Below are 27577 nucleotides of genomic sequence, written 5' to 3'. Positions count from 1 at the left end.
TCTGGGGGCCACTATCTACTAAATCTAATAGTCATTCTATTCTCTGAATAGAATGTTGTGCTTAATACTGCCCAAAAGGTAGCCTGTGGGTTCTTAGTTGATCTTATGGCTGAAATAACTTTTATACTCCCTTTACTTCTTTTTCCTCTTCCCAACTGCAAATTGCTTTTACCTGACATAATGTTCTAATTGGCCTTGTCTCAGTTGCGTAAGCTGTAGCTCCCCTTTCCCCCTGGGTTACATTATGTAGCTTCCTTATGCCACAGGAGGAGAGAGAGAGAAGTTCGGTTCAGTTTTGCACAAGTGATCTAAAGTTGTTGGATAAGAAACTGAAAAGCTCACTGTATCAGAAATTCACTTAAACTGAGGACTTTATGGCCAGCATTGTACATTTCAGTCCCCCAGTCAAGTCTGGGAGACCTGAGAGTGCAGTTGGCATCTGAGTTACCTGATAAATGAGTGAAGAAATGATCTATTGAATTAATATGTCATCAGGTATAATTGCACCATGAAAAAGAGGGAAGGAAAGTATGCTTTAAAAAAAATCCTTAGTCTTCAGATCAGTTTGTCACTTTTCTTAAATATTTGTTATTCAGATTGTTAACAAAATTATAAAGTTTGTGAATAGGTATGTGCTGTATACACCTATTTTCTTATGCCATGGATATTTTCTTAATAACATTTAAATGAATAAGGATTTTTGAAAAGGTTTCTAGCCATCGGTCAAGGCAAGACTGAACACGCTACCTATTGAAATACTATGAGATTTAAGGTTGGTAGGTAAGCTAGCAAGATTTCACTAGTATTGTGTGCTGTGTGTTGAGGCAGTAGGAACATGTATGAACCTGCAGTTGTTGGGTTTTTTCCTTAATATATAGAGAATTTGTTTTTTTAAGAGACTTTTTTGTTGTTGTGATAAAATACACAGAAATGTAATAGTTTAACCATTCTAAGTGTTCATTTCAGCACATTGTTGTGCCGTCATCACCACTGTCCGCTACAGAAGTTTTTCATCGTCCCAAACTGAAATTCTGTACTCATTAATCAATAAAGCCCTGTCACCCCCTCCACTCAGGCCCTGGTAACCACTATTCTTTCTCATATAAGTGGAATCGTATACCATTTGCCCTTTTGTGTCCGGCTTATTTCACTTTAGGAAATTTGATTTTATGCATACTTTTCTAACAGGTTGCTTTGGGGAATGGTAATAATTAAAACTTATAATTGTTTGAAGCCCTGAGTCTGAAATTCTGTATCTAAAAGGGCTGCAGTCTATTAAACCAAGTGCCTAAAACGTGTCATTTTGAGCAAGAACTCTGTGTTCAATTTTTTTTTTTTTTGCTTTTGTTAAATATTCATATTGTAAGAAAGTTTCTCATACAAGAAATCTCAAATTTTCTTTAAAATTGCACTTTTTTGTTGTTGCCACTGCTTTGGTTGTTTTGGGGATCATTACTTGTGTTATTGTTATTGGCTTCCAGGGTCTCAACAGGGCTTGAGAGAGGTTTAGGCACCCTGAATTTTGGAATCAAGTTTAGTGATGTGTGAATGGTCCACATGCTGGTATTGACATGACCCAGTTCTTTAATGCTTAACCCTCAACTCTGTAACCCCACCTCTGCCCCCAGCATCATCCTAAGGTCATCTTCCAGAATCCAATTAGAGCTCCTGAGGGAAGGAGACGCCCCCACCACCACCACTGCCCACCTCCTTCCTTGAGAAAGAGAACATGTCAGTGAACAGAAACGTGACGTTTAAATATCAGAGTTCAGTATTACAATTCTAAATTTCCCATTTCATAGCCAAGGAATTTTCCGTGCATTGTCTAGATGTCTTTCGAATTGCTCCTTTCAGTTTCCCCTAAGATGGTCTGTTCCACGGTAAGGGCTGTGCCACACCGCTTGGTAGACTTGGAAGATCCTGAGGTGGAAACAGCAACCACAGTGAAACAATGCGCCAGAATTGGCTTGTAGCTTTTGTTTGCTTGTCCCCGTTTACCTATTCATAGTCATGGATCGGTTCTGCTGCGTGTGTTGTAAAGTCATTTATAACAGCACCTCATTACACCGCGGGTTAAGAGGTACAAAGACAATGTCCACTTTCTGCGGACTGTCCATCTTTCACTAAAAGACATAGTGTGTGTGTCAGGATGACAGGGGCACGGCTGGACCCACGTGTGGCCGATTCCCGGGTCTGCCATGTGGTTGGCAAGCTGCAAAGTGGTTCATCCAGAACAGCTAATCCTGCACAACCTCTCCTGCATTTTATCAGATCTTACAAGCTGCTTTCTTAAGAACTGAAGGAGTCCATCTGTATCTCGTTCTTGCACATCCTGTATCATGAAAATGTGGTCTTTAAAAAAAAATGAAAGAAAAAGAAGGGAGGGAAAAAAGGTTGCCATCCAGTGGAGGAAGGAGTAAATCCCAGCTCCATTCAGGAAAAACGCAGGCTGAAATATGCTTAACTATTTTAACTCGGCTGGGGATTTTTATCCCCAGCAGGGTTTTTTTTAGTGACATCCGGAGCCAAATGGGTGCAGTGTGCCTTTAAGGAAAGAAGCGCCTCACCAAACTTCACTCTAGTTGTATCTCACCGTTTGCGTAGGGAAGGAAAGTGTTAATTTCTTATTTGTACACTTTTTTTCCCCGACTTCCTTCCTATTCACTTCATTAAATCTAGAGGCAGTTCAGCATGGGAGCCGTCTGTATGTTGAATTAGGGCTCGCACTCTTGCGCAACACGTCACCAGTCGGAAACTGGGGGTTTGCTTCTGTGATTTATTTCATTATTGTGCTGGTAAAAGGTTTGGAAGGGAATTCTTTTGGGGGTAGTACTTTAGCATTGTGTAGCAAGTTTTTTTGTGTGTGTGCCACCCCCACCCCCCACCCCAGCACTGAGTTGAGTCAGTCGAGCCAGTTTAATAAGTAATTTTTTTAAATCAAAGAACAGTTTTAAATGTCCATGAATAATTTTACTTACATGCAGGAGTAATCTTACTCTACTCTTTAAGTGCGAAAAGCACTGGGAAATATTTAGTGAACTGATTTCCATTAGCAAAAGACCCTTAGAAATCCCTGAACATCAAGCACTGCATATGGATGTGTTTGGGGTCTTTGGGGAGGAGGGAGGATGTTTTGTAGCTCTCAGCATTCCTGCATAAAACCTTAATTTAAGGGGAATAATGGTCAGTACTTTGTGTGTTTCCGTGTGATTCTAAAACCTAAATTTAGCAAGAATCTGCACGTATTAGCAATTGTAATAAAAATTGTTTTACTAGTTTTGCAGTTTAATTTGTTTTTGCTTCTTAGCTACTTAGATTTAGAGATTTAAAAGTCAAGCTATCACAAGCTTATGCTTTGTTCCTTTTTTTTGAAAAGTTAAGAGGGGATGGGAGTAGAAATATTCTTTTCACAACTTCCCCCTCTTCATTTATCCCACTGAAAAGAAAAGCAATGAAAAATTTTACAGCATGAAACTGAAAGTGAAGTGTCACAGTTGTTCGGGATTTTCTTTAAAGAGCAGAATAACATATTTTATTAAAATATTTGAACTGGAGAACATGCACATTGCTTTTACTGACATGCATTTAATGAAAAAATTTTTATTAAAAAAAAAAAATCTTAGACTGCTCCAAAACCATGCAGCCTATCTTTTTAAAAGCACTAAAATGAGGTTTAAAATACCATAAAAAAGCATACCTTGTTTTAATTTTTTTAAATAAATTTGAATATTAATATGTTTTTTTTTCCATTGGCTTAATTGTTAAAATGCGAGTAAGAATGAGAAACTGCCTGAGCTAAAATCTCTAATTCTGCTGCCTGGAATAATAAGAGGGGAAAAAAAATATGATAAGTAGTTGTCAATATTAAAACAGGCTGAAGGAGGAAGGCTTCGGGCCTTGTAGTAGGTAGAATGAAACAGCAGATTTGAGTATCCACAATCCTTTCAGTATTAAATTTTCAGTAAAATAAAATTACTTGTATATGAAAACATAGCCTTTCCCCAGCTCTCTTTTTTTTCCTGATCAGCTGATGAAGAGACTAGCAGCTCGCTGCTTTGCTGGCTTGTTAATTTTATCCCCACTAACTGTGATTTCCGATAGCCGGCCTGCTGATAGTGGTAAGGTAAATATCCTTTTTCGTTGCCGTCTTGAAGATTCAGTAGAACTACATCCCAGGCATGTGTAGGTGTGTAACACATCAAAAGCCGGTGTTCTCCGTATTTCTGTGTGCAACTGGGTGCTTGAGGAGGGCAATACCATTAACTGTTGACAGCCTTGCATGCTGTATTTATTATTAGCATGTTCAGCCTCCAAGATTTGCGGGACAATTTCCTTTTCTTAATCTTCGCTTAGCTGCAGTGTGTTTAGCTGTATATTGGGTGTCCTGCTTTTAGGCAAATGCATATTAATGAAATAATGTGGAGCTTTTTTTTTTCCTTTTTCCTCATAACTCATCAGATCTCGCCTCCTTCATAGTGGTTATCTGAACATTGTAGGATCGTGATAGAAATTGTCTTTTGATTATTAAGGCCTAGGCTCAGACTGTCCCTTAGGATTCTATCTGTGTGCATGTTGCTTCTATAGGTTTGCACATTGGAAGATGCATAGAAAACATTTTTTTTTATTCCCACTGGCATTTTTAACATGCCAGGTTGTTTTGTGTTCTGTACCAGGTTTTCTTCACAAAACCTTTCTTTTTCAGGAGGCATTGTACACAAGTGAAAGAAATTATGTCTGAGCTGTAATCACTCTTTATATTGATTGTTATACTCACATGATCATAAATATTAGCCATGTTTGGTGCTGTGGAGAAATGAAGGTAATTGCCTTATGATTAGAGCTCTTTCAGCTACGAGAAAGGATTGATTAGAATTTGCATACTGGAGGCAATATTGAGAGGCAGGGGGAGCAAATAACAACATCAGTTATTTTCTGTGAGAAAACAATCTTGAAATATAATTTAAAGGTTTTAAAAAATATTTTTCTTTCCATGGTCAAATTTTCTTTTATCTGTTGTGGTTTTGTTTTCTTTGCAGGGTTTTTTGTTTTTTTGTTTTTTTGTTTTTTTCCTTTATTAAGTTTTAAGGTTTGCCAGGAAAAAAAAAAAGTTTAAACTTCTGGGTCTGTCACATGGATCTTTTAGCCATATGAACAGGTTTCTTTTATACCTGGTTGTTTTTATAGCTATTTTATTATCTCTCTGCATTAGTGCTGCTGGCTCTGGTTTAAAGCAAACGTTTGCAGGTAATTGGAAAAAAGTGTTTGTTGTTTGTGAGTGTGTGTTCTTTATCGGATGATTTAAGTGCCTTTACAAAGGAATGTGGCTTTGTACTTCTCCGTTTCCTTGTTTACTAATTCTGACGTTAGAACAAAATCTGGGTGCAATTTATGTTGTGGATCATGAATAAATTGATGTAAAATCTTAAAGAAGAAATGGTAAATGCTTATATGATTGTAAGGATGTATTCTTAGGGAATTTTTTTTCTTCACTCATCCCCTTTTTCTTTTTAGTTTTATCTTTTCCCCCCTTAAAATAATGAGACAATTAAAGGTCTTTTTCTTATACTGAGCCAAAATTTCATTTGGATTCAGTTATCTTCAAACACGTAAATGTATAGATCTTCTCGTATTTGTAGTGTCTCTGGCCTTCAACATGTTTTGCTCATGAAATAGACTTGAGTTAAAGATGCATTTATCCAATACGGTAGTCTTCTCTTTTTCTTCTTACGCCACTGATTACTATTAACTTTATTTTTATTATTTTTAGTTTCATTTTATTCTAATTATTCAAATTTTGTATGTGTATTTGTTATTCTCTTGTCTTGAATTTTTCTCCTCCATTCCCTGTTAAAGGCCATTGAAGACGGCAATTTGGAGGAAATGGAAGAGGAAGTACGGCTTAAGAAGCGAAAAAGGCGAAGAAATGTGGATAAAGATCCTGCAAAAGAAGATGTGGAAAAAGCCAAGAAAAGAAGAGGCCGCCCTCCTGCTGAGAAGCTATCACCAAATCCCCCCAAACTGACAAAGCAGATGAATGCTATCATTGATACTGTGATAAACTACAAAGACAGGTGAGTGTTTCACTCCTTCACCCTGATCATCTTCACCAGAACCATAGTGAGACCACCTCAAGAGCAGAGATTTGTTAAGGTGTACACTGGGGTTTTCGGTTCCTTCTGCTTCATGTTTCATGAAGATATCAGTGACCTTGTGCCATGTTCAGAATGGCCGCTACTGCTATGTTCAGTGATGTTTTATGATGTGGTTTTAAAGATATTTGGAAGCAGGAGTTTAGATTACAAAACTTTTTAAAACTTTAAACTGGAGAAGGATTCTCGAGGATCTCTGAGATGCCATCATTTATGTGGAAGAATTGGAATAATAGAGTAAAATTTTACTTTGGGGTCGAGTTGTTAGAGAAAGAAGAGTCCTAGCATATTTAAGGTAAATATTGCATGTTAAGGCTCTGTGTACAACCAAACAGAGCTTCATCAAAAATACTGTTCCTTCTTTCCTTCCAACACACTTGAATTTCTGAGCACTTTTTTGAGCCATCTTCTTCTTCCTATTACTATATTTACAGCATAGTATTTCAGCAAATTTACCTCTTTTTAATGGAACTTTTGAAATCCGTATTGGACCCTATCCCCACACCATTTTAAATTCTATGTGGTAAACCAGTTATGCTATATTTTGGCTAGTCAGTTTAGTTTCCACTTGATAATCATGTGATAGTTTTGGGAAGATCACATCTCGTTCCACTTGCAAAATTGACAGGAAACAAAAGACACTTTTTTTCTCTAAATTGCTTAGGACTATTAATCATTTTTTAGTTACCAAACTTTTTTTTTTTTTTTACATTAGTGTTGCTCTGTATACCTGAAAGTGTTTAATACAGATAACTAAGTCATGATTTTAGTTTTCCACTGCGACTATAGTGCATTGTTATACCAGGAAGAAAACCTCATTATAAAGATTAACTAGTATAAAAAGCAAGAAACTTTCAACAGTGGGGATTCATTGTTAATTCTTTAATATATATAGTATCTGTAAGGAATTTTCAGAAATGGTGACAAGTGGATAGGAGGAGATGTGTGTGAAAAGGTCAGAATTTCTTGCCCCTCTTTACCATTTCGACTTGGTCTTCAGCTTACTATTTTTACTGTTTTCCTTTTTTTAAAAAGTATACCCCCTTTCAGAATTCTGAAGTGGCCACAAAGGACAGCTGTATTATATTGGATTTGGGTGAGCTGTTCATTGACACAGGGGAATGACAGCAATCCAGGAAGGAAAATTTGGCCACAAGTTCATTCTTTGACCAGAGCGAACATGCAAACTTCCTTGTAAATCAAGAATCAGTAACTCTGTCCGTCAGGTTTCTGTTTACCCCCTGCCTGGCTGGTAGATTTGCCACAAGCAGGAACAGTTTCCATCCAGGAAGCCAGCTTGGACAATTATGCCTTATTTTACCAGCCCCTGGTAGGCAGAAAAAAAAAAAAGTAGAGAGTATCACTGCATATACCTGTAATTTTTTTGCCTTTGTCTCAGGAGAGCAAATGTCTGTTTCTTTGACCGGGTGTGCCTGGTTATTTAACAGGCATTTTGTTCATTACCTGCTGAGTAAGTCTAGGGCTGCTATAGCACTAGGAAGAGCCAAGAAAGTCCCTGGAGGTTTAGAAGCTAGGCCTTTTATTCCAGGTGATGGCTATATCCTCCTTTAATGGTGTAAAAGAGGTCACCATTCAGTGAAGCAGATTGTTTTATTTGCCAACAGATTGTGTTTCACATAGTTTCAAAAAAATTTTAAAGCAAGCACATAAAACTAGAGAGCTTTTCTTATAAGACTTCAGAGGGTTTTTTTTTGGTTGGGGTTTTTTTTTTTTTTTGAAAAACCTAAAAGTCTGGTAGCACTCTACCCCCACTTTCCCTGAGGTAACAATTGGTCAGAATAAAGAAGTGGGCTACCATGTTCTAATTTGCCACAGTCCTCATCACCCACTGTCATTCCTCAAGTATGGACTGCCAGTTACCATTTATTATCACGTTTTTCAGACCTGGCCCGCTTCATTCATTTATATTACCTGCTGACTCCATAGCCTTTTGTGTCTGTGACTTATATGATATGGCTATGGACTGACTACTTTCCTAGAAAGAACCCAAAGTACAGAGTAGTATAGGATTAGATCCCTTAAACCTCAGCTAAGCATGGCACAGTAGTTTACACCATAAGCTGTTGTGTTGATTTAACTACCTGTGTTTGAATCCTAACTCTAACATTCCCTTCCTTGGGTGTGTATATGGCGGGGATAGGGGATAGGGGGCAATTGGGCAATCTACTTACCCTCCCTGAGCCTCAGTTTTCTCATCCACAACATGGAATAATTACTGTACCTGCCTTTAGAGGCATTGTGAGGATTTGATGAGTTATTTCAACCCAAGCTTTTTTTTTTTAGCAGTTTAATTATTAATAATCAGCCTTTTAGACTATAGACTAATCAGGTGGGTAAGTTGAGCTCTGAGCACTATAAAGTCAGTGTCTTTCCTGATAGGTTTTCCATCTTTCTACTTCCAAAATCAGAAAATGCATTTTCCCTAAGACTTATTATTGAGCAAGTCTTTAGTTGTACTGTAGTGTAAGGATGTTTAAATATCTCAGCATACAGACATTGAGTAGTCCCCCCACCCTTCTCTGGTTTCATTTATTTATTTTACTTTTCCTTTGAAAAGCACCCTCCCAGGGCCAGTTCTATTAGCGCCCACAGTTAGATACATTCTAGGAAGTGTGCACTAAATTTCCCACCATTGCATGTTTCATGTATATTTCATGTTAGTAATCCTCTAGGAAAGGCACTTATTCTATTTATATTTTTTATTTCTCTTACCAAACTTGGTGTTCAAGTAGGAGGCACTCAAATTAGGAGGGCCTTAATTAGAGATGTTGTCATATTTTTGGTTGGTTTTAGAAAATGCTGCTGGGAAATGTACCCCTCCATGTGTTCAGATTTTTGCACCATTAAAGTCAGCTACTAATATAGTAACTCAACCTGCCTGTGAAAGAAATACCACCTGTCCCAACCTCCCTCCCATCGCCTCAGTCAGATGTTAGGGCCCTGACAGTGGTGCAGATTATCAGTGTATTAAATAAGACCTGCCATCTATATTTAACTGATATATAAGAATTAATTAGCTCTCGTGAGACAGTTTTTTCAAAGTTCTTGCAGGATTCTGGGCCAGATGTATCTTTATTTTTTATAAAGAGCTAGGATAATTTAAGCATCTATTTATTGCCTTTGTTTCCAATGCTAGGCCTCATTTTTTTTTAAAGAGGATACTTTTAAAAATGTCACCCCCAAAGAGCCAGTAATTGTGTGTAATTCATGAACGTAAAATATTTCTGCAGTAATTGCTATTAGAGATAGTACTAGTTTGCTGCTACTCATTACCACCGTTTTATTGCCCCAAATAGAAAACTTTATGTCAAGCAATATTAGAAGGCTTTGTTTTGACTTGTTAAGTATGCTTTGTTTTCTGCTTGTGTAGAAGGCTTTTAAAATAATATTCTCAGTTTATAAGATATTTAATCTAAGACTCTCTTTGAAAAGGGATTCATCCTAATTTGCATCTGTACCCTTTAAAATTGTCCCTGGGATGAGATGGTGAAGAGTAGGGTCTGGTGGAGTTATTCCAAGATAGAGACGTGGATAATAGATACTGAAATGAAGAGAGAGATTCCTAGAGGGATTCTTAATGTTGGAGGGGGTTTTAGCTCTACATGATCTAACTTCTCACAACCCAGATATGTCCCCCACACCTGGCAGACCATCATCCAGCCTCTGTGTAGACATCTCCAGCTTTAGCTCACTATGTTAGGAGTCAGTCCACGACACTGAAGGACTCTTCCAAACACAACAGTTCCTTCCTACGTTAAGATGGATTCAGCCCTCTGACTTCTTGCTATTTGTTCTACTTAGACCTTCCGAGAATAAATCTGTTCTCAGTCTAAGAAATGTTCTTTAAAACATCTGTAAACACATTCACCTCAGCACGTTCTCCTTTAGGTCGAAACACCTCACTTTGCTCTCTAAGTGATACCTAAAGTTTCGCCATCCTGTTCCCCCTCCTTAAGCACATTCTACTTTCTTAGTGTCGCATTTAAAACATGGCACCCAAGGCTAATGTTTTCTGAGGGCTAATTGCAGGCTGGTTAGCTTTCTTATTCTGAACACCAAAATTTTGTTAACATAACTCAGGAGTGGGTTAACTTCTTCCAGCAACTTTGACACAGAGTTAACTCACATTGAACATGTGACTTGTTGGAAAAACTCCCACTCCCCAAAACATGCAGACAGTTCTTTTCTCACTTGAATGCTGCCAAGGTTAGCCTTTAACTAAGCATTTCATTTTTTTTTTTTTTAAACCTATATCTACTGACTTTATTCTAAGCAATTTCATTTAATTGATTTTTGTTTCATCATTCTAGTCTATTGATATCACTGAATTTTTATGGCTTTTTAAAAAAATCACGTTTACTTATTTGCCTTCCTAAGTTGTTTCGGTCATCCAAACATTTGCTTTAATCTATTGCCGAGAAACTTCTAAAGGACAAAGGACAGATCTCTATAACATGCCCCTTCATGTCACTTCAGGTTGATAGGAATTTATTATCCAGTAATCCTTAAAGTTGACTAGCCATTCGTGAACTCACATGACATCATCTATCCTTTTTCAAAGTTATCAAGAAAGGCTAAAACCAAGATGCACCTCATCTTTGGGCTCTCCAATCTATCAACCTAGAAACCCTGCTGAAAGAATGAAATGAGGTTAGCTTGCCATGGCTTTTTCTAAGAGAACCCCTACTGGTTCTTAATGATGTTATTTATCTTCTCTAAATAGCCCCATGGCATCTGAATAATTTCTTCTAAGTTTTTACCAAAGGTCCACATCAAGCATAGCATTCTTGTGTTTCCTTTCTCATTTTGAAATTGGGACATTTGCTTATCTCTAGTCTTCTGATTCCATTTCTATTCTCTGTGATTTCTTAACCAGTATTAGCCGAAGCAATCTACACACTCTTTCAGGATGTAATTAGTTTGCAGTTGGTCACTTGAACTCATTTGAAGTGTCTTGATACACTCTATCAACTCTCCTATCAGTTTTTGTTCAACCTTTATTATGCCTTGCTTTTTAAATCTGAGCATTGTTCTCATTCCTAAAGGATCTGGAATCAGAATGTGAGGTTATTGTTACCTTCGCTTTCTCTACCAATTGTTTGAAGACTGTAGCAGAAGCAGCCCCCTAGGACTGGCCCTGCTGTCCTCACAGGGTTTGGACTTCAGGTCCACTAGTTTGAGGATGGACACAGGGAAACAGTGGCAGAGGCAGGAGCTCCCTGCCCAGCCTCTCCGGTGGTGGACGCAGCCCTGGCACATGGCGGTGGCAGTGTGACAACCACGGGGCTCCCTCCTTCCTGAGTCTCGTCGAGCTCTGTTCTCTTCTCTGAACTGGGACTGTCTTCTTGCCCCTCATGATGTCTTTAAGCCCTGACGATATCTCTAGGAATGATGGAAAGCTTCAGCTTGTCCTGAATCTCAGCTCTTCTCGTGTTATAGAAAATCAGTTCTTTTTTGCATTTCCTCTGTATTTCCAGCCCAGCCCTGCTGAACAGGGCCAGAGGTCAAAAACTCTCAGTGCTTGCCCCCAGGACCTACATTGGTGGAGGAGATAGCCCTTTTACCAGATATTACTGAACAGGTAGTGGGCTGGAGAATTCAGGGAAGAAAGGGGTCATGGGAGCCCATTTTATAAGGGTAAAATGACACTATCTCGTGTTTATGGTCACTTTGGGGGGAAAAATATATATCATTAAAATGACATTTACTGGAGTAATGAGGTAGAGCATTTCCTTCTATTACATTATAGTGCTTTCCCAAGGATTTGGTACACCACAACCTGAAGACAAAGTGTAGTCTTTCTCTCATTTTGTGTAAACCTGATGTACTATTTTGAAGGCCCACGTGTAGTCAACCCATTCGCCAGAAGGGATGGGCTCTTATTTTAAAATGTTGCTTTGTTCTAAGCTTTTCTCTCCACCATGCTTTCTCTGAGGTGCATTTAGGTTTTTGCTCTGTCGAAGGCTTTCTTACCTTGATCACCATCCTGAGGCTTCCATCTGAGGTGGGCTATTCATACCAGTGTCCATGTTGTCTTTCTAAAGTAGATTTGTAGTAACATACATTCTTAAAGCCAAATCCATACCATTATTTAATATTCTTTTTTGTTGTTTGGGGTTTTTTTTTTGCTTGTACCTTTTTTCACTAAGCCAATCTGATTGCTGACCAACTGTGTAGGTCTGTCCCCACATACTCCTTATCAGCATCATTTAAAAATTATTCTGCTGGAATTTCCTTTGTTCAGAGCCTCACATCCCCAGTGAATTGTAATTTCCATTACTCTCAGATCATAGAACCATGCCTATCTTTCTTGCAATTATTTACAGTATGTTCTGTAAAATGTCTAAAATAGTATTTGTCATTCCTGGGTTTCTGTTCCTTCACTATTACACATTCTGATAGCCCCTTAGTTAACACACCATCATCAACCCAGTGTCCCAAAAGTGCAGTGGTAAAAGTGTTTCTAGCCTGTACCTTATTAACATACACTCAGATACCAGTTCCATCCACACACAGGCATCTCTCCAGTGCACCCCTCCTTCTGCCTCCTCAAGCACTGTCTTCATTAGGCCCTTTCCATCATCGGCCTGGCCTAGGACAGCCATGTCCTGCTTTGCCTGCATTCCTTGCCTTCGGTCTGCCCCTCATTCTGCCTTTCTTCTGGGCATGTATCTGATCATGTCATATGGTCACTTAAGAACTTTCAGTAGCTTCCCATTGGGCACTTCAGTGTTCAGTAGCTTCTCGTTGAACATTTCAGTAGCCTACCTGATGATGGTCAGACTTCTCCATGCGGAAGATGGTCTAGTGACCCTCCCTACTTTGTTTTTCTACATGCCACTCTCCCTTCTATGTCAGACATTCCAACTAATTCTCCATGTTTGGAAGATAGCCTATACTTTCCTCCTTCACTCCTCCATTTATTCTTTGCCCTCTCTGCAATGCCTCCTCTCGTGAGGCAGAGTGGGCAGTGACACTGAGGAGTCATCTCTAAGTGGCCACAGACAGGTTGTATATGCCAGAGGGTGCCATTTGTGCATAGAGTAAGATTTCGATGGGATGTAGGGTTTTCTTAAGATTTATCACACCTGTCAGCCACTTCTCTGCCACCACACAAAAGGACACCAATGTAGCAGTTTCAGAATCCTCACCCGAAGAGGCTTCCCCAGAGGCCCACAGAAGGACGAAAGACCTCAGGTGCTGGTTTCTTGTCATTTCCAGTTGAAAATCGTTAGCTAAATGATCTGTTCAGAAATAATAGAGTTCTGGGAAGTAGAGCCAACTGCCTAGATGATGTTCAGGAACTGAGTTTGGCCGTTGTTTGGTGCACCCGCTATGCGCTTGCTGCTATAACAAAGTACGGTATCCTATTTAATGTTCACAACAATTTTCTGAGGTAAGTATTATCCCCATTTTACAGATGATGAACTAGAGTTGGATAAGCTAAAGCTACTTTCCTAAGATCACCGCCCCTCCCCAACCCCCACCCCAGCAAATGCTGCCCGTCTTCCACTGCTTCTGGATGGAACGGGCGCCCGAAAGGTCATGCAGAACATGTGTGGAGGGAAATGGGACCAAAGTAGCAGGCATTTACATGTTTGAGAGAAGCAGGAAAAGCCCCAAAGAGGTTAGGAAATTCTTTTCGTTTGTTCGTTTTCCTCTGTTTCTGGAGAACTGTGTTTTTCAGAATGAGGATCCAAACCTAGCCCGTGCGATCGTCCCAACAATCCTGTGAGGTAGGCAAGGCGGGCAGGGCGAGGAGACTGAGGCTTGGAGAGTGAAGTAAACTACCCGAGGTTGCCCCACGCAGGAGGCAGGAGCCACGCCGGGTACCCAGGTCTTCTGACTCCGGTGTTCTTTCTACTCTACCGCAGGTGTAACGTGGAGAAGGTGCCCAGTAATTCTCAGTTGGAAATAGAAGGAAACAGGTCAGGATCTGTCTTGTATTCCCGTGTCTCTAAATACAGGTATCCCTTGGTACACCAAACAGACCATTCCTAAGGAGCCGGAAGCAAATTTCTCTATTCACCTCCTGATCACCCCTACTTGGAGTGGGGGATGGAGGCACAGACATTCCAAAATACCTGGTGTGGCTTTCGAAGTTGTTTGGGCCGTGTTTCCTTTTCGGGTATCCATCCTGTCAACGCACTTCTTACAAAGGCATTGGGAGCCACCAGCAGGCCTGCCTCTACCTGCAGCACTTTGTACCTTGGACGTGGGTCTCTGTTGCCTCTCCCTCCCTTTCAGTGCAGCTTCCATCTTACATCCTGCGGGCCTCTTAACTTTGTGCTGTCTTGCCTTAGAAGCTTAATGAAAAGCACCAGTGCTGCTCAGATCTCCTGCAGTACGTGAAGAAGCGTGCATGTGCACGCTATGTTTGTCATTCTAGAATTAATCATGGCACGTGGAGGGTTTGCACAACTGGGCTGTGTGCAGGGTGTGACTTCTGGTGCTGCCTGTCATATGTGGTTCTAAGTGTCCTAAGCCAATCTGTGTAACCTTTGGGTGCCTTTGCTTCTGTTGGGTGGAAAGTAGAAATGCTTTTCTCCTGGCGATATTGTGAAAATGAGATGATATCAGTTGAGAAGGAGAGAGGGATGTCCATGATGTACCAGGTTAGGAGTTGTTAGTAATATATTGAAAATAACATATCTTTTCCCCTTTTAGTCAGCCTGTACTTTTTAAAAATATCGATATAATGCTGTTATTATCCATATTCCACATTAGTTGGTTGACGCAAAAACGTCCTTATGACCTCTTCTCCCCACCGCCCCCATGATAGGATCCAATCTAGAGCCAATAGGAAAAAGAATTGAAGCTGTCTTCTGTATTTCAAAATGAATACCAGTCACCAGGTGTGACATTCTCCTTCATAAGGAGATTAAAAATGGGAGCGATTTGTACTTACCCACATACCTGTGTGTAGATGAAACTGTTGGCCAAAATTGTCAGGATTTTTTGTTTTTGTTTTTATTTTGTTTGTTTGTTTGATTGTTTTGATATTTTCTGTTGGTGTTCAGTAAACAGTTATCAAGCCTGGAAGCTAGACACACCATCTATAGTGTATACTGAGAGACATCAAGAATTTATTGTTTTTGCTATTATGAAAAAGAATTCAGTCTGGATTCAAATTTCAGGATTGAAACAACAAATACTTGACTTTACCCAAGTTGGCTCATTATTTAAACTGCCCAAATGAGTAAACACTTCGCCACCACGACATAGAAAGGAGATTTTAAGTTCTAAATGGCATGATGTAAGTTAAACACCCAGCCCAGGGCAGGGAACAGGGACAGACATAAGCTCTTTTTCTCCTCTTCCATCAAAATGGTCATGTGACCATGAAAAGTGGATTAATAACTTTAAAGGATACTGCAAGCCTCCAATGTCATGCCTGGGCTTTTTGAGGAGACAGTATGACCATAGGTAGTTGGGACCTAGATAAATCCATTTTACTAAAAATATGTTTAAACTGTAATTTCCAGAGCCGTAGCAAGGGGCGGACGCTTGCTTCCTCCGGGCTCTGGAGTCTGTCTCGTCCCTTACTGTCATGCATGCTTCCTTTTCCCAGAAGCCTGAGTTTTTGACATGTTGTTCAGAGGTTGCATTATTATGAACAAATTTTGTAAGTTATTTTTTAAATCTTTTCTTCATGTGTTCAAAAGCACTGAGCATTTTCTAGGTGTCAGTCTCTGTGCAAGTATTGAGAATGGGGGGAAATGAATAAAATGGCATGCTTTAAAACATAGTTGGAAAGAGCTCTGTAAAGGAATAATGGATGTGTAGTGTGAATAAAGTGTACTTACAGGGTGCAAGGGGAAGAATGGGGCAGGAATGAGGAAAGTTTCAGGTCAACTTGTGGGCAGAGTGAGATTTCCCCAAGTAGACTTGGGGGTGTGGGTTACAGAGTGGATGAGGCAGAGCCGCCCAGTCCCGTGTGTATAGGCAGCCAAGACGGTATGGAAGAGGAGGACCCCCATAGAGACCACATGGATCTCAGTACGACTGGGTCATGGGAATAAGAGAAGAGGGATGTAGCATGGGACATGGTAATGGGTATGAAGATGAGAATAAAATACTTAGAAGTGTGAATGACAAGACTTACGAGCAGACTGGATGTAAGAGGAGGAGGAGAACTTAAAGATAACTCTTGAATCTCTGTCCTAAGTGGTAAGTGAATGTGGTGTCAGTTACAGAAATGCGGGTGAAATAATACTAAATGTGTGTGTGTGCCTCAGTGTCACTGCCCAGCCCCACCTAGTCCATCCAGGAAATCTAAATTCTTTTCATAACTATTAACAGCCCTAGACGTTGTGATTATGTTGTTAGTATCGACTATTTCTTCGGGACTGGCCAATAAGCTCTTTTAGACAAAATTTATTTTTTAGCAATGATGGCACCAGTCATTCCATATTTTTTTTCTGTGGGGTAGAGAGGCCGTGACTTTGGATCTCAAGTCCAAGCATCTTTGCACTTAATAGCTCTAATTAGATTATAGAGAAATTGTCATGAAACAGTTGTGTGACCAAGTGTGTACACTTTTAGAAAATCTTAGTTCTAGATGGAGAGCCTTTCTTCATTTATTCTCCGTATTAGGTACTTTGGGCTCAGCCTCAAGGTGACAGTTTATCTTGTGCAGTTGCAGCCTGGCAAGGTCAGAGCCTCATGCATGCTCTCAGATGATGCTTCCTAGAGTGCGTTCTTCACACTTGAGTCTTAGATCTTGGAGAATTTCCAGTATAGTTAGAGGCCCTGAGAAGTTTTGCTGTAAAAGTAACCTACTGAACTTTGGTTAGCCCCGTTTTACCCAAACTCATTTGGCCAACGAGCTCTCATTTTCAAGGAACACGGTTAGTAATCCATTAAGCTCATGTTCCGTGGATCACACTTTGGGAAATGGTGACTTTGAGCTCAGAAGTTGCATTTAGTCCAGAGAGAATCTAGAATCTGCTCAGGAGAATGTGGATTCCAGTATTTTATTTTGCTCTCATTACAAATATTGATACTTTCAGATGTTTACTGGAATAGGCTACTTTGACTCCTGGTGACTTGACACTTATTTATGTTGCTCAGCCAATTATACCCACATACAGCAGGTGGGCAGCCCACAAATAAACTTGGTTTGTTTGCTTTCTGAGGCACAAAAGGCCTCCCCAAGGCTTCCATCATTAGCCTGGCCCAGAGGCCCAGGGTCTCTGCCTCTCAAAGCTCCAGGCCAATTCCAGCATAAATGACCTCTCTCTGAGGGAGGGGAAGAAGTCCCAGCTGGAAATAACAAAACTCATTTTCTTAGTCTTATAAACTGTCTTCAGAAACACTCTATAAGTGTTTTTGATCAAAAATGGATTGCATTGAGCAATGGCAGTTATTTGGGCATATATGTTCTTGTATATTCATTCATGGGAGAAAAATAAGCCTCATTCCTTTAGCATCATACCTCATATCTTCCTTAAGAATTTATTATAAAGGCCATTATGGGAAAAAGCAGTGCTCCAGAGCCTGCTATGAACCACCCCTTTAAGAAAGGCATTTGATTTTGTTTGCCTGCAAAAGCTTTGTGCTTTGGAGTTTGGTCACAATTCAACTCAAAGCTTTGAAGCTTTTTTTTTTTTTTTTTAACCATTAGGAAGTAGAGGCAGAAGGAGAGATCAAAGGACAGAATAATCAGTGGAAGAGAAGGTGGGTCCTTACCTTTTGGAAGGGAGGCATCCTCTGAGAAATGTCCAGTTCTGTAAAATGGTGTGACAAAAGCTGGTAAAGTGGCTGACCCAAGGAAGCAACAGGCCTTCTAGCTGTCACATTTAGACAGATGGACAGTTAGAATCTTATACCAGTACCTGCTATTATGAAATGTCAAGTGAGAGAAGCATCTAGATTTCCTGAGTTACTATTTCTAAAAAGTCAAACATCTCAAAATCGTTGTTTAAACAAATAAATAATACTCTCTGAATCCCATGTCCTGCTGAGCACCTCTGATTTGTAGTAATAAATTCAGTAAGAGAATTCTGAAGAAATAAATAGAAATTTATGTAGATTCTGAGGTTGTAATATATTAAAAATGTGGAATTATTCTGTCCTATTATTATTTTTATTTATTTGGCTTTGTATGGTAGAGTTAAAAGGTGCCAGTTGGTGAAATGTGCTTTTTATGGTGATATAAATAAAGGTTGATCATTATCCCCTTTAGACATAATTTCTCTGGGAAAAATCAGATTAGATTTTTGACTTACTGTATGTTTTCAAAGAAGGTAACCCAATAAAAGTGTTTGAGACCTACTTTATTTATGAATGATAATATGGTTCCAAATCACATTAGATTATAAATCTTCATTCTAGTCCTTATTAGTTAATGCCTTTTTTAAAACCTAGTTGAAGTAGTTGTACTGTATTTACAATTTGATATCCTGTGTTCTTTTTTTTTTTTTTTTTTTTTAAGAATGTAATAACAAGCATTTTTCTATTCTTTAAGGCAAGTACATAATTTTAGACTCCGGCATCTACACGTATGAGTATATATACATAAAAGCATATATGTATAGACATATGAGTATTTTATATACATTATACTTCTACATTATATATATATACATGTTATACAGATATACTTTATATACATGTGCACACTACATAAATGTGTACATACAAATACACATATATCTATGTATACATACATATATACAAAATATATATATCCGTATTAGCCTAAAGTATTTTACCAAAAGTAAAACTGTACTTCAGCGTATGATTGTATTTAAGACTCTCGATAAAGCCTCAGTGCTTTTCCTATGGAGCTGAGTGAGCCCTATGTGGCCTCCTAACACTGGGCATTTACCTTGCATTTACCTGATGTAACCTTATTTTTGTTGATAACTCAGGCATATTATATATGTACAGTCCTTAACATAAATAACCCTTGGTGATTTTTAACAGCTACCAATTCTACTACCAAAAGCAAGTCTATACCCATTCTTTTCTGTTTTGCTGTTACCTCATATGTGCTTCCAGAGGCTAGGAAATCAGCTTTCCACGCATTGTAGGAATATCATCAGCCACTACTAAATAAGATTCGGATGAGAGATCTCAGTAGTGAATGTGGAATGAAGGTGCTTGTTTTACCTGACTGGCTGACTTGGGTTTCTGGGGCTTTCTGGATAAATGGGATGCTACTCTAAGTGCATTTTTAAATGAAATGTATTAAACCTCACAGGAATCTGACCCTGAAAAGTGGCATCTTGCTTTCACCTACTACCCTCTGATGTTGACCCAATTTTGTAGTTTTCTTCCCAAATCATCTCCTGTGTTTGATTCCTTTAGGACTATAATAACTTTTCTGTAGAATCCTTCCAACTCTAAGTGGGTATTCTAAATCGCGACATCATTTTCTTACAGAGGCAAGGTAGCCACATTTTTATATTCATTAACGAAACCTATTTCGATTTTAGTTAAAATTTCTTTTTCACAAGTATGTATTAGAAATGCTTGTCAGCAGATCAGCCGGGGAAGATAAAAAGCGAATCATAAAGCAGGGGGGAAAAAAATGGAAAGACTCTCACCCAATATATCTTTTTGGTTTGGGCTTATTGAAAATGCACGATAGCCAGTACTTTAAAGGAGTGGTTTCTTAGGTATCATTTCAGTCTTCTGCTCTCTTCTAGCTATACCTAAACTGTAATCAGAGGTAAATCTGATATTGATGTAATGTTTGTAATGTATGCAGTCAGCATTTTAGAATCATAGTAGTATAGATGTGAAATTATTGCCATTTGGTTTATGGAGGTAATGGGGAAAAAAATGTTCCCATAGCAGAGTGCATCTCAATTGTGTGTGTGTGTGTGTGTGTGTGTGTGTGTGTGTGTGTGTATAAAAGTGTAAGTATAAGCTATACAGCAGGGTTTCAAACCACAGAGGGCTTTTCCATCTCACACAACATGTCATCATGAACATGTGTCCCTGTGCCCAGTGGCCTCTGTGGAGGAAATATGCATGCCTACTGGCGCCTGTAAACTTATTACGTGCATTGAGTTCCTTTAAATTTTGTATTTCTGGTTACGCTTCTCCCTATCTCTTATCAGGGTCACGTTTCTTATTCTGTTATAGATCATTGTACAAGATAGATCTGAAATTACAGACCATCAGTGGAATCCTTTTTTGAAGGAGGGGTGTGGGTATCACTTTTGTGATGGGAAGCAGCACACTTCGAGGTAACAATTTATACTTAGGCCTTAAATTGTATAAAATCACATAATGGAAAATACCTCGGGAGTAGGATAAGCATTTCAACAGAAACAGAACACCTTCTGCAAACCATTGTACAATTAGTCCATTGTTCTGTACTTAAAAAAAAAAAAAAAATCCAGCACTGGTTAAAAAAAAAGGCATTTGAAAAGGTATATTGAAAAAGCCTTTGCTCAGCTTAAGTTTGAGAAAGAAATGTCAAGAATTCAAAACTCTTATCAGGCTGCTACACTTCCACTTTTTAAATTTTTTTTAACCTTTAATTTAGAAAAATACAAGTTGCTGTAGCTATTCATTAACGAGTGGTCGTATGACCTCTGTGCATTCTGTAGGTTATGGAATAGCTGGATGTCCTCCAGGACCTTTTGGCCTTTCCTGCCTAAGCTGGCCATTAAATCCATTGCCTCTCATAGGGATGGGGAGAAGGATTTTCACACCCAGTGTGGAGGAGAGAGAAAAATACATAGAACAATTAATTCTGAGCAGTGACGTACTGAGAGTTAGTTTAATTAATATTAATATTGAGAATTTCTTCCATTTTTATGGAGAATGAGTTATTGATCCTGGATGGATAATAAAATATTTGAAGAGTAGAAAAGGCTAGAGACCCTTCCAGCCATGAAGTAAGAGGTGGATCAGCTCTGGAGACTTGGAATTAGTCATAAAGGGGGGTCGGCTATGGTATTTGGGATATACAAGAAAAAAGGCCTTGGTACTTGGAGGTACATAGGAGAAGAGTCAGGGCAATAGTACAGATTCGATTTGCAAAGAATGAGCTGAAGAGGACTTTGAAAGCCAAACTGAGATGTTTAAACGATGATGGAGCCAACATAGCCACACGAAGATTTACTAAGACAGCTTCCAGGTTTTCCTTTCGCCCATGTCCTCTGTTCTTAGGAGGCCGGGAAAAAAAAAAAAAAGAAAGAAAGTGGGATAGGATTATTTTGAAACGGAATCAATTTGTCTCATTTTACAGTTTTGGCCTGAGTCTCAGAACAGTCAGCTCTCTCCTTTATGAGAGCATGTAACTCTGGACTGGTCTCCATATAGAGTCTAGAATTCTGACCTGAGGACAGGGATGTCAGACCAGGATTGTTTGAAGTATTTTGGCCCTGTTAGAAAATCACACTCTTGGTGCCTGCTGTTTATTTCTTACTTTACCAGTGGCACAGTTGAAATTAAGAGTATGTCTGTCACAGGTGTACAAAGCAAAGATGTACTTGTAATCTGTCAATAGAAAAATGACACCATCTGTTGGCAGTGTAGAAAATGACACCGTGTGGATGTCATGGAAGGTCAGGTGTTAAGTCCAAAATTACAAAGAGGTCTGACTTGTTGATTGTTGCTGGGTTATAAAGAGTGCTGATTAAAAAGAAATCACTGATAGAAATAGAAAAACGAATACTATAAATTGCCTTTCAGATATTCCTTTTCAAATAGGTAAAATGTTTGTATATATAAATCTCAGGGTGGTAGAAAAAGAATAGACCAGAAATTGTGACCCTATGTTGAAGGTCACAGTAAATAAAGTAGGTTTGTCATATATTATGTGGTATAACTTATGGAGGTACAGATGCATTTCTCAACCTGGGAAGGGGGGTAGGGGTAGCTATTAGTATGCAAGAACACCTTGGTTCTTGCCAGAATGATCTAAAAATCCAGTTCCCTATTAAACTGCAGTCTTCTTAAACCTCATGTGTTTGCCCGATTTTAGTATTCATGAAGCCCATATATGCATTAAAAAAATAAAATAAAACAGTGACCCAGTAAAACAGAAAAGCTCGCCCATCCTTTTGACAGAGGATTTTCAGTTAATTTATGCAGCCCCTTTGCACTTCAGCATTTCCCCACTGGTTGCTAGGCAACCATTTGAGTTACTGCGCATGCCTTTTTTATGATAACTGTCATCATGATTATTTTTTAATTATTCAACTGGGACTATGGATTAAAGCAGCACATTGTCACTCATTTTTTACTGTTGCTTCTAGCATTCTCGCACACTCCTAGAATCACCTTCTGAAATTTATATGGTAGTGATTTATGGTTATTTTTTTGATATTTCTGGCTTCACAAAGGAGATAGATATGGCATCGTAAGAAAAGTTGAGATTTTTGTGGAAAATGCCTACACCATATCTCACAAGCTGTTATTGATCTGGGTAGGCCAAGTCAGATATTAGGCTCTTAAATCTAAATTACTTATATTTTATTCCTTTAACCATGTCCGCTTCTGATATTAAGTGATATTAAAAGCTTATGTTGCTTTATAGTCTGTTTTTTAAAATTACAAAATGCTAAGCATTTGTTGCTATTAAATCTGCTCGCAGATACTATGCACTTGGGAGGAGGGTGCAGCATTAATCGCAGAAACATCAGGCATCTATACTCTCTAAACATGTTTGTTCTTTTCTGCCCAAATTGTTCCGTATACACAGAAGTACAGTTAGGTGAGATGAAAGGGTTCCTCTGGCGAATAATAAAGGTATGTGTGGTACACAGTGTGTAAAATACACTAAAAGGAACAAGACTGAAAAGATAGTCACTAGGTACATACAAAAGCTTTTCATTTGGGTTCCATAGTATATTCCAACATATTTTCTAAATAAAAAGTAAATATGAAGACAAAAGAATGTGGAAATAAAGCCTGTTTTGTTTTTGTTTTTTACCAACTCAGTTTTTATTCATTTGAAAATGGAATTTTGGTTGAATGGGATATTTGGTTTTTTTATTAAAAATTATTGGGGTGACATTGATCAACAAAATCCAATAAAGTTTCAAGGGTACACGTCAACAGTATGTCGTATATATATTGCATTGTGCGCTCACCACCCGTAGTTAGATTTCCTTCTGTCACCAAATATTTGACCCCTTTTACCTCTATCTACCTCCCCCTCCCCACCTTTGAATAGGATATTTTAAATGTTTCTATAAAAATGAAGAGACATGTTTGTTCTGAAAGAGAAATCCACAGTGGACTTCCCATATCATATGTGTGACAGAGTGGGGACCTAATGGTATTTTAATGTGATTTTGAAGTTTGCATAAGGGACATTAATCTCCAGTAGAGCTGTAGAATTTTCCTTGATTTAAAGAGCCCCACGTGTATATGCATGGGATGCCAATTTGCTTTTTTGACATTTTCTGAAATAAAACCTTTCCTCAGTGGTGCATGATCTGTTTGTTATGTTTTTGTTTGTTTCCCTCACCCTACAGTTCAGGGCGACAGCTCAGTGAAGTCTTCATTCAGTTACCTTCAAGGAAAGAATTACCAGAATACTATGAACTAATTAGGAAGCCGGTGGATTTCAAAAAAATAAAGGTAGCTATTCTGTTTACAAACTTATTTTTAATAAAGGAGAAACGTAAATTCACTTAAATGATGATAGGACATGGCAGTGGCATCTTGTCTGACAGCCGCCGACACCCATCCAGGGCTTGTCACTAGAAAGGTTGGGATGTCCTTGTGCCTTTTACGTGTGTGTTATTTAATCATTATACTGAGAGCTCATATTTTATTATATTGCATTTTATTTAAGAAGTTTCTGACTTTCCAGACCCATTGCTCTTTCTCTTCCCCATCATACACTCCTTCCTCCTCCATACAGGAAAGAATACTAGTGGGAGTGTGGGCTCAGTGAACGGCACCCTCTGGAGTTGCCCCGCACGTCCCGGGCAGGGCCGTGTGCTGAGAAGAGAAAGGGAAACCCAGGCTTTGTTAACCAAGTAACGACTGTTGCATTTTCTCTACCTCTTCTTTCCTCTGTTTATCCAAAATGTTCATTAGGAAAGAATTCGTAATCATAAGTATCGGAGCTTGGGCGACCTGGAGAAAGATGTCATGCTTCTCTGTCATAATGCTCAGACGTTCAACTTGGAGGGGTCCCAGGTCTGTCTTTAGTACTTATGTTCTTTTAAGTAAAATATTTCGGGGTTTTTTTGTTTGTTTGTTTGTTTTTTACCATTTGAACCATTGTTATTACCCTGGCAGAAGAAAAATGAAAAATAAAAGCCCATATTCCATGCTACCTATATAAGTAAATTGATGCTTTGCATTTTTATATTACTGCCACCTCCTCTGTACCATAGCTATGCTAACTCCTACTCATGCTTTCCTTAAAGCCTCTGCTTCTAATTAGAGGAGGGATTCAAGTAAATCACTTATTGTGATGCTTAAAAGTGGGAGGTCCAGTTTTTGCTTTTATAGAGATTGTGCCTTCAATTATATTTACCTTCATTTTTCTGATTGTAACCTTGCATCAGGAGCTAGAACTACTATAATTTAAAACAAAAATACAGAAAAAATAACCATTGCCTTAATTGCTTAACAAGAAATGCTTTTCATCAGGCCGATTGCAATTCTCTTTACTCCTTGTCTCCAGAGGAAGCAAGCATAAGAATATATAAGTGACACTGAATTTATTAAAATAACTAGCGGGATGACACTTTCATTAAAATTACACCTCAATTCTACTCACCTTTTGTAGGGACTCCCGTTTTCCTATCTGTTTTTCTGGCCTAATGCCTCCATACCCATGAAGTGGAAGGAACAAGAAGAGAGGTCAGTGTGCCTGCCAACCGTGCAGTGTCACGCCATTGAATTCCTTAAGCCTCTTTCTTGATCTTCATGTCAATTCTGGTCTCTAAACTGGAGAATGAGAATCCTCAGGATGTGCCTTGAACACACTGTACATTTCTAGGTTAACAGCAGTGAACAGTAGTAGTATTTTGACCGAAACAGTAGGTCTAGAAAACAAACCTTGAGTTTTTAAGACACTCTTCAAAGGAAGATGAAAACCAGGACATGGTAAAGACACGTGTCAACAGGGAAGTCTTTTTGACTGACCGTTTATAGTTTCTGGATAGATTTTTGGGTTCTTTATAATACTGTGGCAATGTTGTAATACGTACCCTGTCCCTTTCCAGTCCACAACCTCCCTGTCTGCCCACACTCACTCTCTTAGACCTGAAATGGGGTGATAAATGGCCTCTTGACAGGCTTCTCTCCCAGTCCATCCTGGATAGTAGTTTACCTTTTTCTACCCACCTTCTTATCCTGTCCGTCTACTGCCCAGCAGCTTTGCGGTTACCTATGCACTATTAAAGTCTAGAATGAACTTACTCTCCATAGGCTGTTTTCTAAAGTCGTACCCTACCCTGACTCTTTAGCCTCATTTTCTGCTGCCCCTCCACCTAAACAGTTCAAGGTCCAGTCATACTGCTCCCCTAAACACCTGCTTCCAAAACATGCATGCAGTTGTAAGGAATAGTAGAGGGCCGGTGTACCCTTGACCTCATCACAAGATAGTAACATGTTGTGTAACATAGTCCGATGTCATAACCCGGAAGTTGACATTGGCACAATCCCAGGTACATCTTTTTTATTCCTGCCTCCCCACCTTTTTCAATTACTCTCCTTTACTAAAAAGCCCCTCTGAAATCATTTCAACTGCACATGGACTTTCTCCTATGTGTGTCTGTATTTCACTTGGGTATTTTCCTGTTTGGTTTTCCTATTGGCGTAAAAGCTAACATTGATGTTTCTACAAAAACTCACGCAAAATAAAGCTGGTGTTTTGCGTAAGGAAGGGAAAAGCATGCTGCACTTGTGAATCTTGGGCCCTCAGCTTGCAGTTTTTAACAGATGCCGCTTTGACCCTTTAGATCTATGAAGACTCCATCGTCTTACAGTCCGTGTTTAAGAGTGCGCGGCAGAAAATTGCCAAAGAAGAAGAGAGCGAGGATGAAAGCAATGAAGAGGAGGAAGAGGAAGATGAAGAGGAGTCAGAGTCGGAGGGTAAGCTCAGGTGTCAGGTTTCTCCACTGCTTTGCCCCTTGCCACCTGCCTTGATTTTTCCACAGAGGCAAACAGAACAGACATTAGGCAAATCTGGATTCCAGTCTCTGTTCTACCATGTCCTTGCCAGGCAACTTTGGACAGTATACTTAACCCAGCTCAAGCTCCTTTTCCTCCTCTGTAAAACTGAGGTACTAAACATGCCCCCCTCCCAAGCATATAAAGGGGTTCACTGAAGGTTGCCTTTGAAAATCAGTGTAATTATACATTTTCTACCAACAATGGGGTTAATACCTCCTCCTGTCTGCTCTTGATTTAGCACAGTGGTTCTCTAACCAGGAGGGATTGATAGAGCATTTTTAACTGGGCTCCATCCCTGAGTTTCAGATTGAGTAGCCTGTGGAGGGGTCTCAGAGTCAGTATTTCTAACAAGTTCCCAGGGGATACTGCTGCTGCTGGGCCCAGGACCACACTTCTAAAAACACTGCTTTAGAAAATAATAGTCCCCCAGAGTTGAAACTGTGGTCCATTTTATCCATCATGGATCAGCTTCGTTAAAAATGTTGATATTTTGTTCATTATACATTTTTTTTGGCATTGATTTTGAGTTTTTTAAAATATTGCATTAGAATATTATTTATCTTGATTACTGAGTTTTGGTGGCCTCTTAAATTTTGCACCCAAGGCAGGTACCTCCCTTGTCTTAACGTAGTCACAACCCTGACTAATAATCTTAATATTTCAAAGGTTAAATCTACCTTCAAAAATCTAAAACATCCTCTCACCTAATTATATTTTTACCCCATACCTCTTCTCAAAGTAAAAAATCTCACTAGTTCGTGGTCTGCCATGCAAAACAGAATAGATATGGTTTTTAAAAAATGTATTAGGTTTGTTCCTAATTACATACTTAGTACAGAAAACCTAGAAAATATTTTTTACAAAAGGAAAATTTGTATAATTTTATTACCTTATATACATTTAATATTTTGAGAAGTTGCCTTCTAGTTTTTTTATACATAAGTATTTTGTATCTCATGATTTTTGTTTATTATGAATATTTTCCCATAGCAATCAAGTTTTTCTACAACTATGTATATTACCATTCATTAATGAATGTACCTAAGTGTATTAATCTCATTCCAAATAATGCTGTCCTGAACTTTCTTACCCATAAATCATTGCAAACATTTTAAAACATCTGATGCATACGTATTACCACAGAGAATAAAGTTTATATCCTTGCCAGCAGTGTACATAAGTGTTTCTCCATACCCACATCTGTTCTCAGTATTATTCCTTTGAGTGATTCTGCCTTTTATTCATTAATTTAACCATTTTCAGTTTCTTATGATTATTACCTAATTTTAATATCGTCC

The 27577-nt window shown here is 38.8% G+C and overlaps 1 protein-coding gene across 3 annotated transcripts in view; it reads left to right on the top strand.

The window, feature by feature from the left end:
• The window catches only part of SMARCA2 (SWI/SNF related BAF chromatin remodeling complex subunit ATPase 2), a 122029-nt gene that overhangs the window by 84015 nt on the left and 10437 nt on the right, over positions 1 to 27577 (top strand). Inside the window, exons 1-6 of one of the 3 annotated variants that reach the window (XM_039887436.1) lie at positions 2661 to 2802; positions 4028 to 4123; positions 5854 to 6071; positions 23618 to 23723; positions 24189 to 24290; positions 26066 to 26198. In XM_039887436.1, the coding sequence (XP_039743370.1) occupies positions 4031 to 4123; positions 5854 to 6071; positions 23618 to 23723; positions 24189 to 24290; positions 26066 to 26198 (652 nt within the window). In that variant the 5' untranslated portion in view covers positions 2661 to 2802; positions 4028 to 4030. Of the gene's footprint in view, positions 1 to 2660; positions 2803 to 4027; positions 4124 to 5853; positions 6072 to 23617; positions 23724 to 24188; positions 24291 to 26065; positions 26199 to 27577 lie in introns of those variants that run through there. The other 2 variants (XM_039887524.1, XM_039887353.1) reach the window with 2 other exon arrangements.

Source organism: Pteropus medius, unplaced genomic scaffold, assembly GCF_902729225.1.
Source record: "Pteropus medius unplaced genomic scaffold, Ma_sr-lr_union100, whole genome shotgun sequence".
In the NCBI taxonomy this organism is placed as follows: Eukaryota; Metazoa; Chordata; class Mammalia; order Chiroptera; family Pteropodidae; genus Pteropus; species Pteropus medius.
Note: the sequence above shows the minus strand (reverse complement) of the source record. Positions and strands in the feature narration are given on the sequence as shown.